Source organism: Sceloporus occidentalis, unplaced genomic scaffold (genome assembly GCF_023333645.1).
Source record: "Sceloporus occidentalis isolate IW3139 unplaced genomic scaffold, rSceOcc1.0.p SCAF_128, whole genome shotgun sequence".
Classification (NCBI taxonomy): Eukaryota; Metazoa; Chordata; class Lepidosauria; order Squamata; family Phrynosomatidae; genus Sceloporus; species Sceloporus occidentalis.
This window is the reverse complement of record NW_028317108.1, coordinates 1,950,023-1,967,386: the sequence shown is the minus strand read 5'-3', so window position 1 is coordinate 1,967,386 and position 17,364 is coordinate 1,950,023. Positions and strand designations below refer to the sequence as shown.

Here is a 17,364-nt window from a genome sequence, read left to right as displayed (position 1 = left end):
ATGGACCTCACCGCGTCTCCTGCGAATGGAACGAGCAGGGGGCTGAACGCGCGGGCTGGGTCTCGGCTCCCCTACTCGATGAAGCCCGGGAACCGCCGGCAAGGTAACACACACCAGGACAGGCTCTGCCACACTGACAGACAGACAAATGCAAACCAGGACAGGCCCTGTCACACTGACACCCAGACACACACACCAGGACAGGCTCTGACACCCACTAGACAGGCTAAGCTACAACAATAATTAAAAAAAAAAGTATTTTCCACACTGCTACAGGGCAGCATTTTATCTGGGTTGGTCAGCAGTAAAAGCTATATGTGTCCTGGAAAACATGGCCAATGCAGTTACCCTTAGCACCCAGATTTCACTCACAGGATCTACCCAGTACAGAAGCATAGGACTTCAAACAGCCTCCCTGTGCAATGCTCCCCCCCACTTACACATCAATGGACTCACACATGTATGCATTAATTTATTTATTATTCACAAACATTCATATATTAATTTCCTCATTTACAGATACTAATCATTTACAGATACTCATTCATTCCCTCAATCATGCATACCCATTCATACAACCTCCCCCACCCCCTTACCTGAACTGCAGATGACTCTGTGCCACTAGCAGACTTCTGCAGGAGCCGCTGCGTTCTTCTCTTGTACTTCCTGGGAAAGCAAGAACGGAGCGGAGTCATGTGACGTGACGTAAAATTTGCCTGGCTGTTTGGGGGCAAAAGGGCCACATTTGGGGCATGCGCATTTTTCAATGTTAAACTTTGACATTTGGTGATCCACTGCCCATGCCTATTTGGTACATCTTTGAGCTTGGCCATTTCAGTGTGCCCTATAAAACTATGTATTCATGAAAACTAGACATCCCAGGGTATTTCAAATGCTGGTATTTTTTATGTGTTCAGCAACATCTCTTGAGTACAGTGATACCCCACATGCATGGGTTTGTCTGGTTTTTGGGGGGCTAAAAGGCCACATTTGGGGCATGTGCATTTTTTAAATTGGAAATTAGATGTGTGGTCATCAGTGGCGACTCTAGAAACAATATATAGGAGGGGCACACAAGATACCACAGTCAAACTGGGGGGGGGGCATTCATAATTTCCACCATTAAAACATACCACTGAGAAAATATATATATATATATTGCCAAAAGTAATGTGCTATGGAATGATACTTTTGTTATTGGACTAACATAATACTTGATCATTCAACATGGGAAGCCTGAAGCCACAATTTAGTACGACTAATCCTTGAAATAAATATTATAGCATAAATAACACAATACCTTAACTTTTCCACTAAATGATTTCAGGGCCCTGAATGTTTTGTCCCCTGAAGTCACTACAACTTCAGGAGGGCATTTTATCTCTGGATAAGTATAAATTAAATAATTCCAACTGTAAATTAAGTGCCAGTCAACAGATAACCAAACACACACACCAACACTCTGTCACACCGACACCCAGACACACACCAGGACAGGCTCTGTCACACCGACACCCAGACACACACACCAGGACAGGCTCTGCCACACCGACACCCAAACACACACACACCAGGAGAGGCTCTGCCACACCGACACCCAAACACGCACAGGACAGGCTCACACCAGGACAAGCTCTGCCACACCAATACCCAAACACACACCAGGACAGGCTCCGACACCCAAACACACACAGGACAGGCTCTGCCACACCGACACCCAAACACACACCCCAGGACAGGCTCTGCCACACACACACCAGGAAAGGCTCTGCCACACCAACACCTATACACACACACACCCCAGGACAGGCTCTGGTACAATGATAACCAAAAACACACAAACAGCAGGACACAATCTACGTCACTGACATCTACATCAGGATGGATTTTTCACACTGCATTGTTGTTTATACCCCCTTAGAGTTTTTGACCCTTGTATATTGATGCCCCAGCCAGCACCCTTTTAGTATAGATTAATGTGGTGCCCCAACACCCTTGTATAATCGCCTCCAGCCACCACTATTTGTATTAATGCCCCCAGCAAGCCCCTCCCTTTATTATTGATTTATGTGATGGCCCCCTCACATATACGCATCAGATATATGCATTTTTATCTACATAATGAGTACTTATCTCTTTGAAGTAAAGACTATGATTGAAACATGATTTCAAAATTACAGCTGAATATATAAATATTAGCCCCAGTTGCCGATATATATTAATCTTAATCCCTGCTGCCAGACATACAAATCCTGTATTTGCAGGTATACAATAACAATATATAAAACGTAGCATTGCAGGTATAGATCAAATAAATACATGGAAACAGCATTGCAGGTATTACCGTATTTGCTCGATTATAAGACGACCCTGATTATAAGACGACCGCCCAAAATCTGAATATTAATTTAGGAAAAAAAGAAAAAGCCTGCATATAAGACGACCCTATAGGAAAAAAGTTTTACCAGTAAATGTTAATTCATGTAAACTATTTTTTTAATAAAAGCTATGATTGAGAAAAATATTTTGTTTTTAATTCCTTTTATTTTCCAACCTGCCCCCAGTTATGCACATCTGCCCCCAGGCTTGTCACTCTGCCCCATAAATGCCTTAAACCTCTATATGCCACTGCGCCCCATGATATGCCTTTTAACCCTCTAAATGCCACTGGGCCCCATGATATGCCTTTTAACCCTCTATATGCCACTGTGCCCCATTATATGCCTTTTGACCCCCTATGTGCCACTCTGCCTCCAGACATGCCTTATACCCCTATATGCCACTCTGGCCTTTAGGGGGTTAAAAGGCATATTATGGGGCAGAGTGGCATATAGGGAGGTATTAGGCATTTCAGGAGGCAGAGTGGTGTATAGAGGGTTAAAAGGCATTTCTGGAGGCAGAGTGGCATTAAGGGGGTTAAAAGGCATTTCATAGAGCACTCTGCCTACAGAAATGCCTTATGCCCCCCATTTAACACCCCCCCAACAAAACAAAAAAAACTTACCGGTGCTTCTGACTCCTGGTGTGTTGTCCGGGCAGCGTGTAGACTTCTGCTGCAGCCGGAAGGAGGTGCGGCTAGCAGCGGGGGTTGTCTGCGTCCATCGCGCAGACCTTCCCCGGCTGTCAGAGAGAATTCCCCGGTGAGTGCCATCTTTGCCCTTCCACAATTATACATCTATGATACACACATACTCATTAACTCATGCTCTCCCTCATTCAGACAATTCATCCACACATTAACTCATGATCTCCCTCATTCAGACTCTTCATCCACATATTAACTCATGCTCTCCCTCATTCAGACAATTCATCCGCATATTAACGCATGCTCTCCCTCATTCAGAGAATTCATTCACATATTAACTCATGCTCTCCCTCATTCAGACAATGCATCCACACATTAATGCATACTCTCACTCATTCACACAATGCATCCACACATTAATTCATACTCACTCATTTACATGTACCCCCTCTCCCTCCCTTATCTCTTTCTACCCCTTCTCCCTCCCTTATCACTTTCTACCCCTTCTGCCTCCCTTATCACATTCTACCCCTTCTGCCTCCCTTATCTCTTTCTACCCCTTCTCCCTCCCTTATCACTTTCTAACCCCTCTCCCTCCTCTTTCCCTACTCACCCCCTTTGTATTTCACTCACCTTTAAAGTCCTGCAGCGGGAGAACGAGGCTTCTGTCTTCCTTCTCTGCCGATAAGATGTCATATACCGGCGCTCAGTATGAAACCCCAGCACCGAGGTAGAGACCTCGTGGAGGAGAGTGAGGGGGGGCGAGCGGTTGCTAGGCGCTAGCCTCTCTCTCCTCCGCGTTCAAAAAAAAAAAAAGCGTTTCAGGCTGCCCAGGACTTAAAGTCCCATTGCGGGACTGTCCTGGGCAATTCGCTGGATGGTTCCAAATTCGGCAGGGGGGCAACAGGGGCAAGGAATAACCTAGGGGGGGCAATTGCCCCCCTGTAGCGACGCCACTGGTGGTCATCCTTCGTCCGATGTTAATTGGGACATTGTTGAACCCGGTCAATTCAATTTACCCCATTAAATCATCAAAAACTGACATTTACTGACATGTGGGCAAGTGCAAGATAATGCACCTGGGGCATAAAAACCCAAGGGCGGTATAGAATATTTCATATTGTCCTAACCTCAACATGTGAGGAAAGGGATTTAAGGGTAAAAGGTGGTAGACAATGTAATAGAGCAGCAGGAAATACTAGCAGAATATTTGGTTGTATAGGTAGAGGACTTAGCAGTAATAGAGGGAAGTGCTCATGCTTTTGTACCAATAGTTGCCCAATAATTGTGCACACATAGATATTCTGCTAAGAAAGCCAAAACCTCCCTTTTACTTTCTTAAATATTCAGGTTTAAGGTTTCTTTTTTTTTTTTCTCAATTCACCGTTTATTAAAAGAAAAACAGACATAGCCATACATCTAAAGGACAAAGCACAGAGGCGATGATACATGAACATATAGAGAGAAATCAGCATGCAAGAAACCACAGTGGACACATGGCAGATAACAAAACCCCATGATAAAAAGTAAACAAGGAGCCTAACGTAACGTAAAGGCCCCAGGGGTTAGGGCCAAAAGTACAATAAAACAGTAGTAGCCCAGACCTAGGCCCCACATAGCGAATCATGCAGGAGGATTCCCAGCTCAAGCAGGGCGGGAATTGAGCAAATATGAGACCAAAACAAAACAAAAAAAAAACACAACAACAATAATAAAGGAAACCAACCGTGGTGGACGGACGGAATACCACTAAGGCAAAAAGGAGGCTACACAGGCCTCCAGATGTATGTGCAGAGGTAAACCAGAAATGCAGGGACTGTACAACGTAGCAAAGCCTGGTACCAAAGGCCCAAGGAATCAGGGGAAGTCAAGGGCCGGAGGGCTCCCCGCAGACGCACCCAAGACCCTATGAAAGGAGGGAGAGGACAGAAAGGCCCTCCAGGGAAGCCATTTAAGACCATTCTTGTAACCCCTACCTCTAGATGTCAGAACTAAATCCTCCATTTGACATATAAAGTTAACCGTAGCCAGCCAGGCAGAGATAGGGGGGGAACAAGACTGTTTCCAGAATCGAGGAATGACCGCCCTAGCAGCATTAACCAGGTGGATAGAGAGGGACCCCTTGTAGGACCCCAGGCTCAGTTCGGTGTTATGTAACAGCATACACTCAGGGGAGAAGGGAAAATCAGGATCGCCCAATTCCTTAATAACCTCCCAAACCCTAGACCAGAAAGGGCGAACCAGAGGGCAGTCCCACCACAGATGTAAGTAAGTGCCCTCTCCGGCCGCACAACGCCAACATTGCGGGAGGACCTGGGGAAGGAAGCGGTGCAGCTCTGCTGGAACCTTATACCACCTCGTGAGCAATTTGTAAGCGGACTCCCGTAGCTTACACGAAGTGGCACCCTTATGCACCAGGGAACAAATCTGGGTCCATTCATCAGAGTCAAACGTGCGGCCCAAGTCCCTCTCCCACAAGCTAAAGAAGTAAGGCTTGGTCGGAATCCGAAACGACAAAAACAATTTATAGAGGACGGACAGAAGATGGGAATGACGGCCAACATCCGAGCACAAAAGTTCGAATGGCGTGAGCGGGCGAGCCGGGTCAAAAGCCGGAGACAAGGAAGAAAGAAAATGCTTCAGTTGGTGATAAAGAAAAAGGGAACCAAAGGGCGCCTGAGGGGCCCCCAACAAATCAGATAAAGACCGAAGCCCACCATCCTTATAGAGATGGCCCAACCGCAACACCCGCTCCCCGGAGGGAAGGAAAGGACGAATGGCTCCCCGAGAAAGCCCCGGGGGAAAGGCAGGGTTAGAGGAAACAGAAAAGAGTGGACTAGGAGAGCCCACCCAGCCCAATTTAGGGAGATACATTCTGATTACCCTCAAAGTCGCCGCAATGGTCGGATGTGACGAGAGGGAGGGAAACCTAGGTGGAGTCCCCAGCCAAGGTACTGCAGAAATCTCGAGGGGGAACCACGAGCTCTCAAGCAGCACCCACGGCCTCGGAGTCCTGGCCGTCCATTCCACCACCCTGCGCATATGGGAAGCAATCCAATACCCCTCAAGGTCTGGGAGACCCAAGCCACCACAATCCTTAGGGCCTACCAGGTATTTAAAGGCCAACCTGGGAGAGCGGTCATGCCAAATGTATTTAGTAAAGACCCTATGCCAAGCACGAAGGAGCGATTTAGGAAGGTAAACAGGGAGGGTCTGAATCAGGTAGAGAAACCGTGGTAGTATATTCATTTTCAACACCCCTACCCTCCCAAACCAGGAGATATGGGGGAAGGCCCACCTCCTCAGATCAGGTTTAAGGTTTCTTAACATTTTTGATTCACGGAGTGTTGCGGACCTCTGGCCCGCAACAACCGAGGTCAGAACGTACCTGGCACGTCTAGGTCCCACCTTGCTGGATAGTCTCCACGCTGAACCCCAAAGCAGCAGACGCGTGCGATGAGCCTTCCAAGATGGAGGACGCGTGCATTCCACCATGTGTTCCACCATGCGTTCCACCGCACAAAATGGTAGACACATGCGTTCCACAAGCAAAAACGTGTGTCCCACCATCCAATATGGTGGCGACAAGTACAAAATTGAAGAAAGTACAAATACCCGAGGAAGATACCCTCCCTCTGACATCAGTGTGCGGGAATCTCTTTCTCCAATGATATTCCATATGCTGCTGCTCCACCCTTCGCTTCCCTGGCAACGGAGGCGTGACGGGGATATCAGAAAGCATAAAAACCCACAGCAACATGCCTTCAGTGCTAGGTTATTCTGAGCCTTTATACAGAAGATATCCCAGTGTTCGTATTCATGTTTTTGTCCCTGTTCCGGTCCAGGTTCCTGTTCCTGCTTCCTTCATCTTCTATCAAACTTCCCAGTGACCAGACCTTGGCTCTACTTTGGACCTTGTTACCCTCAACCTCGGAACTGTTCCTGACTACAGCTTGGCTACTCCTTCTGTTTAGACGTTTCGGTCTTTCTGTACCTTCATCTGGTCCTTGCCATTGGGTTCCATATCCAAACACAATAAGGTACTGCCTCCAAGCGTGACACACAACTACAGTATATGCATGGCCTCGTTCTATGTTTTTATGTTCACGTGGAGTGTGGCTGGGGATCTGTTTTTATTTTATTTTTAAAACTTTTTTTTATTCAAATAGATTTTAAGAGGGACTTAAAACCTTACAATCCCTGATTCCTGTATGGTTGAAGGGATCTGTGTGTTTTATCAGCCTGCTAGTCTTACAATATGTGGCAGCTCTCTCACCTCACAGCATTATATTGGGCTGCCTACATCTAATGGCATCTAACATAGGCCTTATGCTTCACTCAAGACTCAAGACCATTTGAAGTTTACACAAAATCTATTTTCAATACCACGCATTACCAGGCAGGGGCGGGCTGGGCCGGACGGACGACTGGCAGACGAGCATTCAATGCAGCCGCAAAGTTAAAAACTAAACGGCCGCGAGCAAAGGCATGCGGCCGTCATGCCAGTAGCGTACCTGACGGGGGGGGGGGGGGCGGTCCTCCCCGGCTGCCGCTCATCTGAGGGGTGCCACCATGCCGGCACACCTTCAGAAACGATGTGCGCGGCAACTGTGGCTGTGCGCCGGGATTTGACATCAAGTGAACAACACTGAAGCCACGCCCACCGTCTTCCGCTCTCAGTACACCGGAAGGACAGAAAGAAGAAGAAGAAGAAGAAGAAGAAGAAGAAGAAGAGGAGGAGGAGGAGGAAAAGTGAGAGTGAAAGAAGAAAAGGTAGGACAAGATTCAGGGAGAGTGGATTAGTAAGTGTGTGAGAGTGATGGGTGATATGCTGAATGTAATTTTGTGAGAGTGATGGGTGTTATGCTGAATGTTTGTGAATGAGGGTTTCAGATAACATGGATGTGTAAGTGTTGGGGGATAGCTTAGCATAGGGAGTCCATAATCACATTCCTTTCATGCCCAGATTCCAGCATGTAGTGGCTGCCTAGGCATGATAGGAGTGTGATTGCTGTTATAAATTATTTTGTGGTCCAACTTTGGTGTGCTAACACTTTTATTGGACAGAATAATTCAATGACAGTATTAATATATATATATATATATATATATAATTGCAAACAGCAATCACACTCCTATCATGCTAAGTCAGCCAGCACATGCTAGAACCTGGGCATGATAGGATCGTGATTGTTGTTATATATATGTGTGTGTATATATATATATATATGTTAATATTGTTATTGATTTTTTTGTCTAATTTTGGTGTTCCTTTAATAAAGTATTTTAATGTTTTTTTCGTTTTTTTTTCAGTTTTGGCCAAGTGAATGCTGAATTTTCAGTTTCAGTCCAGAATTTTCATTTCGGTGCATCCCTACTATATACTATGCCAGTCACTAAAGTGGTAAGCCTACACCACATCAATGTTTGGCTTAGTATATAGTGATAGGGGTTGTCAGTGTCTGGCTCAATGTATAGGCACACATTGACGGTGGTACCGCATAATCCCTAAGTATATAATGATAACAATTTTGCTGTACCCTTGTCAATGTTTGCCTAACCATAGAAACTATGCAGTTTTAAAGTGTGTGTGTGTGTGTGGGGGGGGGGGTGCCACATACAGGATCTGCCACAGGTGCCAAATACTCTAGGTACTCTCCCTGCATCATGCGGCTGTCAGACCCAACGGCCATGCCACTTTAATTTCATTAAGCGCTGGTGGAGTGACTGCCACACGACGGCCGCTTTCAATGTCGCTCGCAGCCGCTTTGATGGTGCAATGGGCCAGTTGACTAGACTTGCCCCCCAGGCTTTAGGCTGCCAGCCCACCCCTGTTACCAGGCATATGCAATGTGTTGGGTTATTATATCAATAGCATATTCTTGTGCAAAATGTGCACATTTGATTACATAAATTTTTTGGAGAAACAGTCAGAAGTCAAAACAGCATACGTTCATACATAGCGCTGTTCAATGCCATTTAATGCTATGATCGCTCTTTTGAAAATGTTAATCCCTCAGGAAATCAGCATCACTTTCTCCTACTTCCACTGAAGTCTCCTATTTAGTTTTAAAAATGAGGACCTACTAGGAAGTTAGAAATTTGATGATCCAAATTATCCAGGATGCAGGAAAAAGTGTGTGATCCCTGCTCCCTTTTCAATGTCTTAAAAAAGACACACTCATTTATAAGAATATATTTTAAAATATAAGAATTAAGGGATATGCCACTCTTATGACTCTTGGCCATAATAAAAATGAGTTCCATGGAGCTATAACTCAGAAAAAAGGGTGAAAATAAGTATATAAGTGGTGTCATATTTGTGGAAAAATGTATTTGATGTCTATCATCTCAAATATCTTCCATTCCAGATGCGTCCTCGTAATAATAACCTTGTCTGTCTGTAGGATGTGAGCGGCCTGTGATTGGCTGGCGATGATGTCATCCTTATGAGGGGAGGAGGACACGCTGCTCGTCATTAAGTGTCACCCTCAGCAAACAGTAGCCGTACACACACTGACATGCCGACATAGACCGACACACAAAGGAGGTGCACAAACCGTAACACCGTGAGGACGAGTAATGCACAGATGAGTCCCATCGCACGGAGAAGCTCGTTCCAGCAGGGAGGGAGCAGCTGACAAAGGTACTCCTGCGTCACTCACAGGGGAAGGGGATCTCATATAAGGCAAATATGAGTTTATTTATGCATTAAAAACAAGTGCCTTATACTGTGCGTGTTCATAGTTGCATATGGAGAATGAAGACAGAACTAGTGTACATGTCTGATTCTAGCATTTATTGTTTATTGTCATTTCTGTATATAGTATATTGTGTATAAAAACAATGATATGATTATAGTTGTAAATGCAAATAGCTTCCAAGTTATATTATACACAAAGTGCTTACACTATAAATGTGTTTTTTTTATCTACAGTAGAATTGGGTAAATTATTGTTAATAAAATGTATGTATTTGTAATGTTAATGTGGACACAGGAGAACACATGTAATTGCATTCTGGAATAATTAGTCTACTACAGCTGTGTAGCGCTCCTCTAAGGGATGCTGCAATTTTTTACAAATGCTGCATTGTGAAGGTGCTCAATATGTTAACCACGACAGAGAGACCGGCCATTGCAGTCTGCAGATGTGAAGGTGAGGGAATAAAGGAAAGGGGGAATGCCAGAGAGAAGAAACATGGGCATGCAGGAAAGAAGAGTGTAGAATGGACTGTCCGTCTTCAATCCAGTTACAAAGCCCACCAAAATGCTCCAGTAATATGTGCTCATAAGACGTTTGACGCCACATGTGCCCTATGCACATATTCACAGTCCAGAACCAGTTATGATGCATATGAGGGCCAAAGTCCTTGTCACAATGAACACTACAATTATCGTAAAATACCCCAACCTCAAGCTCTTCCATACTGTGGTCCTAAAAACTTCAAATTAGTATTTCCCTGGAGGAATATGCCTCTACCTCATTGCCTGTCCCCTGGTAGACAAAAAAAGAGAGTGAAGAATGGAGGAAAATAATATAGAGAGGAAAGGCGACTTAGAGCAAGAACTGCAATCTGTTTTGACTGATTTGTACAGTGCTGGATTGTATTGTTTGTTGTTGTTTGCAGTGGGGTACCAATATTCAGTATTATCTCTTTTTTTCCTGTTTTTGGTTCTTGTGTCCCTGTGAAGTCTTTCAAATGTTAAGTGCTGTGCCAGTAAGTCATTTTTCACGTGGTTTTATTTTTCTGTCTAGAACAATGCCTCCAGTGCCTCTAGAAGATCGCTCAGCCCCCCTGCCTCGGCCTAGGTCCCTTCCTCTACGTACCATCCCTCACCCCTGTTTGGCACCTGAGGTCAGGGGTCTACAACCAGGCCATCGGGCACCTTCTCATGCGGACCTAACACTCCCTTGTCCTCTTTCCAATCTTCAACAAGCCCGTTGGCCCAGGGAACCTTGTTCCCGCCGCAGAGGTTCTCCTCCATCTCCCTCACCAAAATCCTCTTCCTGTTTTCATTGGGCTCTTCATCCCCTCAAATGCGGTTGCCGCGGTTGCTGGCGTCTCCTGAGACCCCCCCGAAAGTCTGTTGGCTCATCCTGTAGCTGTGATCCAATTGTTACTTTTGATCCACAGTTCATGGGAGTCTCGAAGGTCAGCTATGATGAAGAAGATGATTATAGTGTCCGAGCCATTTGGCCTGATGAGTTGGCACGAAAAATTATGTCACGCACCAGAGATGGCACACTTGGGGGTGTACCACTTCTATTGGACTGCAGGGGATTAATGGATGCTGAGATAGAGGAACCTTTACCGCCTCCTTCTCCACTTTCACAAACATCTCCTCCATCATCATTAGTGGGGGGGCCTGGCCGGCGACTGCAAAGTTTGTATTTGTTGTTGGAGCCCTTGAAAGATAAAGAAGGCACAGGATCAGGTAGAGGTGAGTGAGAAAGAGCTTTGCAATGACAGAGGAGAGTGCCACTGGGGCAAATCTAAATGTAAACATGGATAAATGTAAAACGCATAATTACGAGAAGGGTAAGCTGGGTGAGTAGTGTAAAACGGGTGGTAGTAGGATGCACATGTAACAGTGTTGGAAGGGTGACTATAATTAAAAATGTTCATTCACACTTGTAAACAGGACTAATATACTTGCACAGTTTTGGTGACATAACACACAGAGGACTCACTGATTAATTACAGAAACAGGAAATAAGTGACATCCGGCTGCATCCTAATTAGTGCAATTAATCTGTCTAGAGAAGTCAGCCTAAAAAAAAATAGGAAGGACCACACGTGTGTGTGCGACACAGAGTAAAGGCAGGTGTGTTTAACAAGGAAGTAACATGACATGTAAGTGAAATACACTTAGTTCGGATACTGTAAGGAATTACAAAGCTTTTGATTCTATGTTCAACCCCGCAAGATGACACCCATGATATGGATGTAAGTCTTTTATAAAAAGATAGGATCCGTTTACCTCACTACAGTGGGAAGGCAATAAGACACTCCTCATCCTCGTTAAAGTTGGCTTAAATGTGTAAATGTAATAGAACTTAAAGTTTTTAGTTATGATTCATCCGGTGCATATACATACTGAATGTGTCCAGTTCCTGTAAGTGACATATACCTATTATGTCACTTTTAAAGAGACCTGCTACTTATATCTATGCATTATGTGGGTGCCATATATATTGATTTTAAGTCCCCCCAGGTAAATCTTTTAACAGGCAATGCTTTAGACCTTATGTACCTCCTAATAGACTGTAAGCTCTCAAGGGCAGGGCTCTTTCTCCTTCTGCACGGGTATCTCTTAACATGTGTTAATATTGTATACTGTGAATTTTAATGTTATTGTTAATTTACTGTCTTCCCTTTGTGTAATAGTAGTACAGGATCTGCTGGCACTCTATAAATAAAATGTAATATAATGAACTAAATATTCCTACCTGTTAACTTCTTTCTACCCTTTTTTTAAGTTGCTGATTGTAATTGATTGGTCAGGCAGCTTTTGTAGGGGAGGGGGCGAGGAGAAGAGTGATAACTTCAAGACAGGATAGGATTGTTGAACATCTAAAATCACGGAAACAACAAGGGCTTACTTTAGGAAGATCATGCCAACTAATCTTATTGATCTTTTGATTGGGTGACTAAAATAAATGATCAAGGTGGTGCAGTAGACATTACACATCTAGATTTCAGTAAGGCTTTTGACTCTGTGCGGCATAGAAGACTTATCAATAAACTGCAATCTTTGAGTATAGATCCCAATATTGTTGAATAGATTAGGCAGTGGCTGAATGACAGAAAACAAAGGGTTGTAGTCAATGGAATATATTCAGAGCAAGGTCTTGTTACCAGTGGGGTAGCTCAAGGATCTGTACTTGGACCCATTCCACAACAGGAAATATTACATTACCAAGAGGGTAGTGGATGCATTGAATAGCCTTCCAGCAGAAGTTGTAGAGGGTAATACAGTGTAGGAGTGTAAGCATGCATGGGATAGGCATAAGGCTATTCTAGATAAAAGATAAAGCCAGGAACTAAGGAAAGTATTCAAACACTGGGCAGACCAGATGGACCGAATGGTTCTTATGTTTCATTCTATGTTGTTATGTTTTTTTTCCTTTTTGCTTATGGCCCCATATTGTTCTCAGTTCCTTAGTTTGTGTACATTTTTTTTTTGCAGCTTTAGTTGAACCGCCTGTTGATGAGGGCATTGTGCAGCCTGAAGTGTCACTAGTGCCAGCGCTGTCTCCTGATATAGAGAGAGCTGAATTGAGCCTCATCTTGCCTTTTCTTTTCCTGGGTAATGAGAAGGATGCCCAGGACCTGGGACGCATGGTCACCCTCAACATTGGACATGTCCTAAATGTCACGACACACCTACCACTGTACCATGCAGAGTCTGGGGCGCTGCTGTATAAGAGATTACCAGCAACAGATAACAGTAAGCAGGACCTCCGGCAGTACTTTGAAGAGGCCTTTGAGTTTATCGGTAGGTTGAAAGACTTTTAGACTCTTTCTTCCGTCTAGTATTCCTCTGTTAAAAATAAATATTTTAACTTACAACTTACATCCCCGGCGCGGGGAACTCTGATCTCTGACAGCCGGGGAAGGTCTGCGCGATGGACGCAGACAAACCCCCGCTGCCAACTCCACCTCCTTCCGGCTGCAGCGGACGTTACCTACGCGAATCGCGTAGACGTCAACCCGCTGCCCCGGCAATACAGCAGGAAACTGGAAGCACCGGTAAGTGTGTGTGGGGTGGCGGAGTGTTAAATGGGAGCATAGGGCATTTCTGGAGGCAGAGTGCTCTATGAAATGCCTTTTAACCCCCTTAACGCCTCTCTGCCTCCTGAAATGCCTTATACCTCCCTATATGCCACTCTGCCCCATAAAATGCCTTTTAACCCCCTAAATGCCAGAATGGGATATAGGGGTATAAGGCATTTCTGGAGGCAGAGTGGCACATAGGGGGTTAAAAGGCATATCATGGGGCACAGTGGCATATAGAGGGTTCAAAGGCATATCATGGGCCACAGTGCCATATTGGAGTGGCAAACCTGGGGGCAGATGTGCGTAACTGGGGGGCAGGTTGGAAAATACAAGGAAATAAAAACAAAAAAAATATTTTTCTCAATCATAGCTTTTATTAAAAAATGCAATAGTTTACATGAATTAACATTTACTGGTAAAACTTTTTTCCTATAGGGTCGTCTTATATTCAGGCTTTTTCTTTTTTTTCCTAAATTAATATTCAGATTTTGGGGGGTCGTCTTATAATCGAGCAAATACGGTAATCCATAGTTCCTCTATCTATCTATCTATCTTTATTCCTTCCCCTTCCCCTACACATAAATGGGATCTTTGAAAAAAGAGACCCCTTCTTTGTAATTCCTCTTTGGTTACTTCAGGAAGTTTTCATAAAGTTGTGCAAGGGTCAAAAGTGTTGCCGTGATACAGCATCCGCTGGTTCAAGGGGGAGGTTCTCCCTACTTCTATCTGCACAACTGTACACCAATACAGAACAACAACATTGTCATAGTGGAGTGGTGAAACATGTATATTCGTATTTAAATAATCCTTTAGTGTAAACAAATGATTATCATCTCAATTTATTCAACTTGTTTCGTTGATAAAGACCGTTTCAGATTAAAACAATGGCATGTTTCCCTTTTCATGTCACACATACATCTTTCTCTTATTTTTTGACTCCATTCAAATACATATGGTATGTTATAAGTGAATTTAGTTTCAGGATGTCATTTTGTAATTATAACTCTTTCTTCACTGTTGTAGAAGAAGCTCAGCAGAAAGGCAAGGGAGTGCTAATTCACTGCCAGGCTGGGGTCTCTCGGTCTGCCACTGTTGTTATTGCATACCTGATGAAGCACACTCTGATGACTGTTGGAGATGCCTATAAATTTGTGAAGGGGAAGCGTCCAATTATATCTCCCAACCTGAACTTCATGGGGCAGCTCATGGAATTTGAATCAGACCTTAATTCTGGAACCACCCCAAGGATTCTAATCCCCAGGCTGAGGGGTGTGGAGTCAGATGTGTAACAAGATAGAATAGTAGGAAAGAGGCAATAGAGAGAACATATGTAAAAAGCAATGAACTGGTGGAATGAGCAAATAATGGGCAGAGTTGGGTAAACTAATGGAAGAGAAGAGCCATAATCAATTTTTTAAATTTAAAAAACCGCACAAGTAAAGAACACAATACTTCAAAATGTTCTCAGACCTAAGAATAACATCCCCAGTCTTCACAAAATACAGAGCTCCATAAGGAACAAGTCACAAAACTGTCATCCCAAACAGAACGGAAAACTTCAGACCACATCACACAACTTCAGCTTCCATGGAATATGCATTATTTGTTGGAAAATTATTCAAAGCCAAGCTTCAGGAAAACATGAGCCATAGTCTGAGACCCCGCAATATCTATAACTTAAGATGCTTAATGACTTAAGGCACAGATTCCCGCTGTGTCTGGAAAGGATGCAAAGCTTCAGACCCACAAGAATATTACAGAACCATTGGCTTCAGATCCTTGCTTACCTCATTCTATCTAAAGCATTAAACTTTACAGCAAATAACATTTTTCCTTTTGAAGAACAGCAGCACATATTTGTGAGAACACTGCTACCTACAAGCCCTGTGTATAAAGGGCATACATGCACATTCTGAAACCCTACCAGACTTCCATCTGCACCTTACACTTTGCCCAAATCTTCACAAAAATGCATCATTCACAGGCCAAACATAAATCCATAGCCATAAAATTCCTACATTAACAAGACACACATGGCCACTTAAAAAACAACCACAGACACACACACTATCCACTGCCTAAATACTCTGCTAATCTATATTCATGGACCAATACTGTAATTTGTGGCTGAGAGGGAATATGTCTTTCATGGGCTACTTTGATTTGACTTAGTCATACAATGGAAGGTGCTTATGTCTTGAATAAGTGGTTGCAGTTTCATTATGTTGCCTTTCATCTTCTACTGGACCTTTCTGTTTTTCCTGTATGTGCTTTTCAGCAGGTAGCTTTGCTGAGTGCTGGTGAGTTTGGACAGTATTGTTCTGCATGTGTTTGGGATGCCTGGCGTGCTAGGATGTTAGACTACATTATTACTGTATCAATCATTTTCAAATTTTCCTGTGCTGAAAGCTGCCAGCTTGCCCTTGCTAAGAGTCCTGCAATCCACCTGCTCTGAAGCAGCAGACCGTACAACTTCTATATGTGCATCTCCCATAGCCCATAGACTCTGTGTCTAATGCGGGAGCTAAACCTTGCAATATATGCACTTGTTGCAATTTAGAATTCACACAAAAGTTTGTAATATTCAGCTACAGTTAAGTGTTTTACTGGTTATAAACTGAAAACATTGTAAGAAAATGTACACTTCAGTAGGCCACTTCGAGTTGTAATTCAAGGACTTTTTGGAAAATATACGCTCACATACACACTTATATATTGAACAAATGGACAATATAAAAAGACATTTAACACCAAAATAACCATGTGCAATAAGGATGTAATGAAAATGTGTATTTATGCTATATTAGGAAGAATTTGGGAGGGTTACCTGGTATGTAGCATCCTTTACCCTTCAACACAATGGAGGAGTATTTTCTTACATTGTCCTACTCGTCGTCCCATACCTTTGTCTTAAATCTCTTCCTTTTGGGAGACTGGATTACCTTGGGCATTAAATTCCCTAGTTACACTGTGAATCTGGGCATGAATCTTATTCTTACAAGATGCTCCTTGGAACCCTGTATTGTTCCTGTATTTTTTACGGGGAACAAGTTTTTATTTATTGGTGAACCTACATTATTTAATAAAATATTTTTTTTAATATACAAAATTGTTTTTTGTGAGTTCTTTTGTGAATACGTATGGCGGACAACAGGGCAATTGACCCCCCAAAATAGACAGAGGCATGCTCCGGGAGTAGGGATAAAGAGGTAAGTCTCAACACCCAGAATTATATATATATATATATATATATATATATATATATACACTATGACCACCTGCCTAATATTGTGTAGGTCCCCTTTTTGCCACCAAAACAGCCCTGACCCGTCGAGGGCATGGACTCCACTAGACCTCTGAAGGTGCGCTGTAGTATCAGACACCAAGATGTTAGCAGCAGATCCTTTAAGCCCTGTAAGTTGCGAGGTGGGGCCTCCATGGATGTATCCTGGTGCCATGTGTTCTCCAGAAATTTGATAACAGTAATCACATAAAAACTATTTTTTTTAAAAATAGTGTTAATTCAAGCATTTGTACAAAAAACTCTATAGGTTGTC

The 17,364-nt window shown here is 43.6% G+C and overlaps 1 protein-coding gene across 1 annotated transcript; it reads left to right on the top strand.

The window, feature by feature from the left end:
• Window positions 1–15,096, top strand: LOC149281739 (dual specificity protein phosphatase 10-like). Its single transcript, XM_089499042.1, has 3 exons — window positions 1–103; window positions 13,218–13,526; window positions 14,831–15,096. The coding sequence occupies exons 1-3, from the start codon at window positions 1–3 to the stop codon at window positions 15,094–15,096; spliced, it is 678 nt and encodes a 225-aa protein (XP_089355168.1).
• Window positions 15,097–17,364: the final 2,268 nt, after the last annotated feature.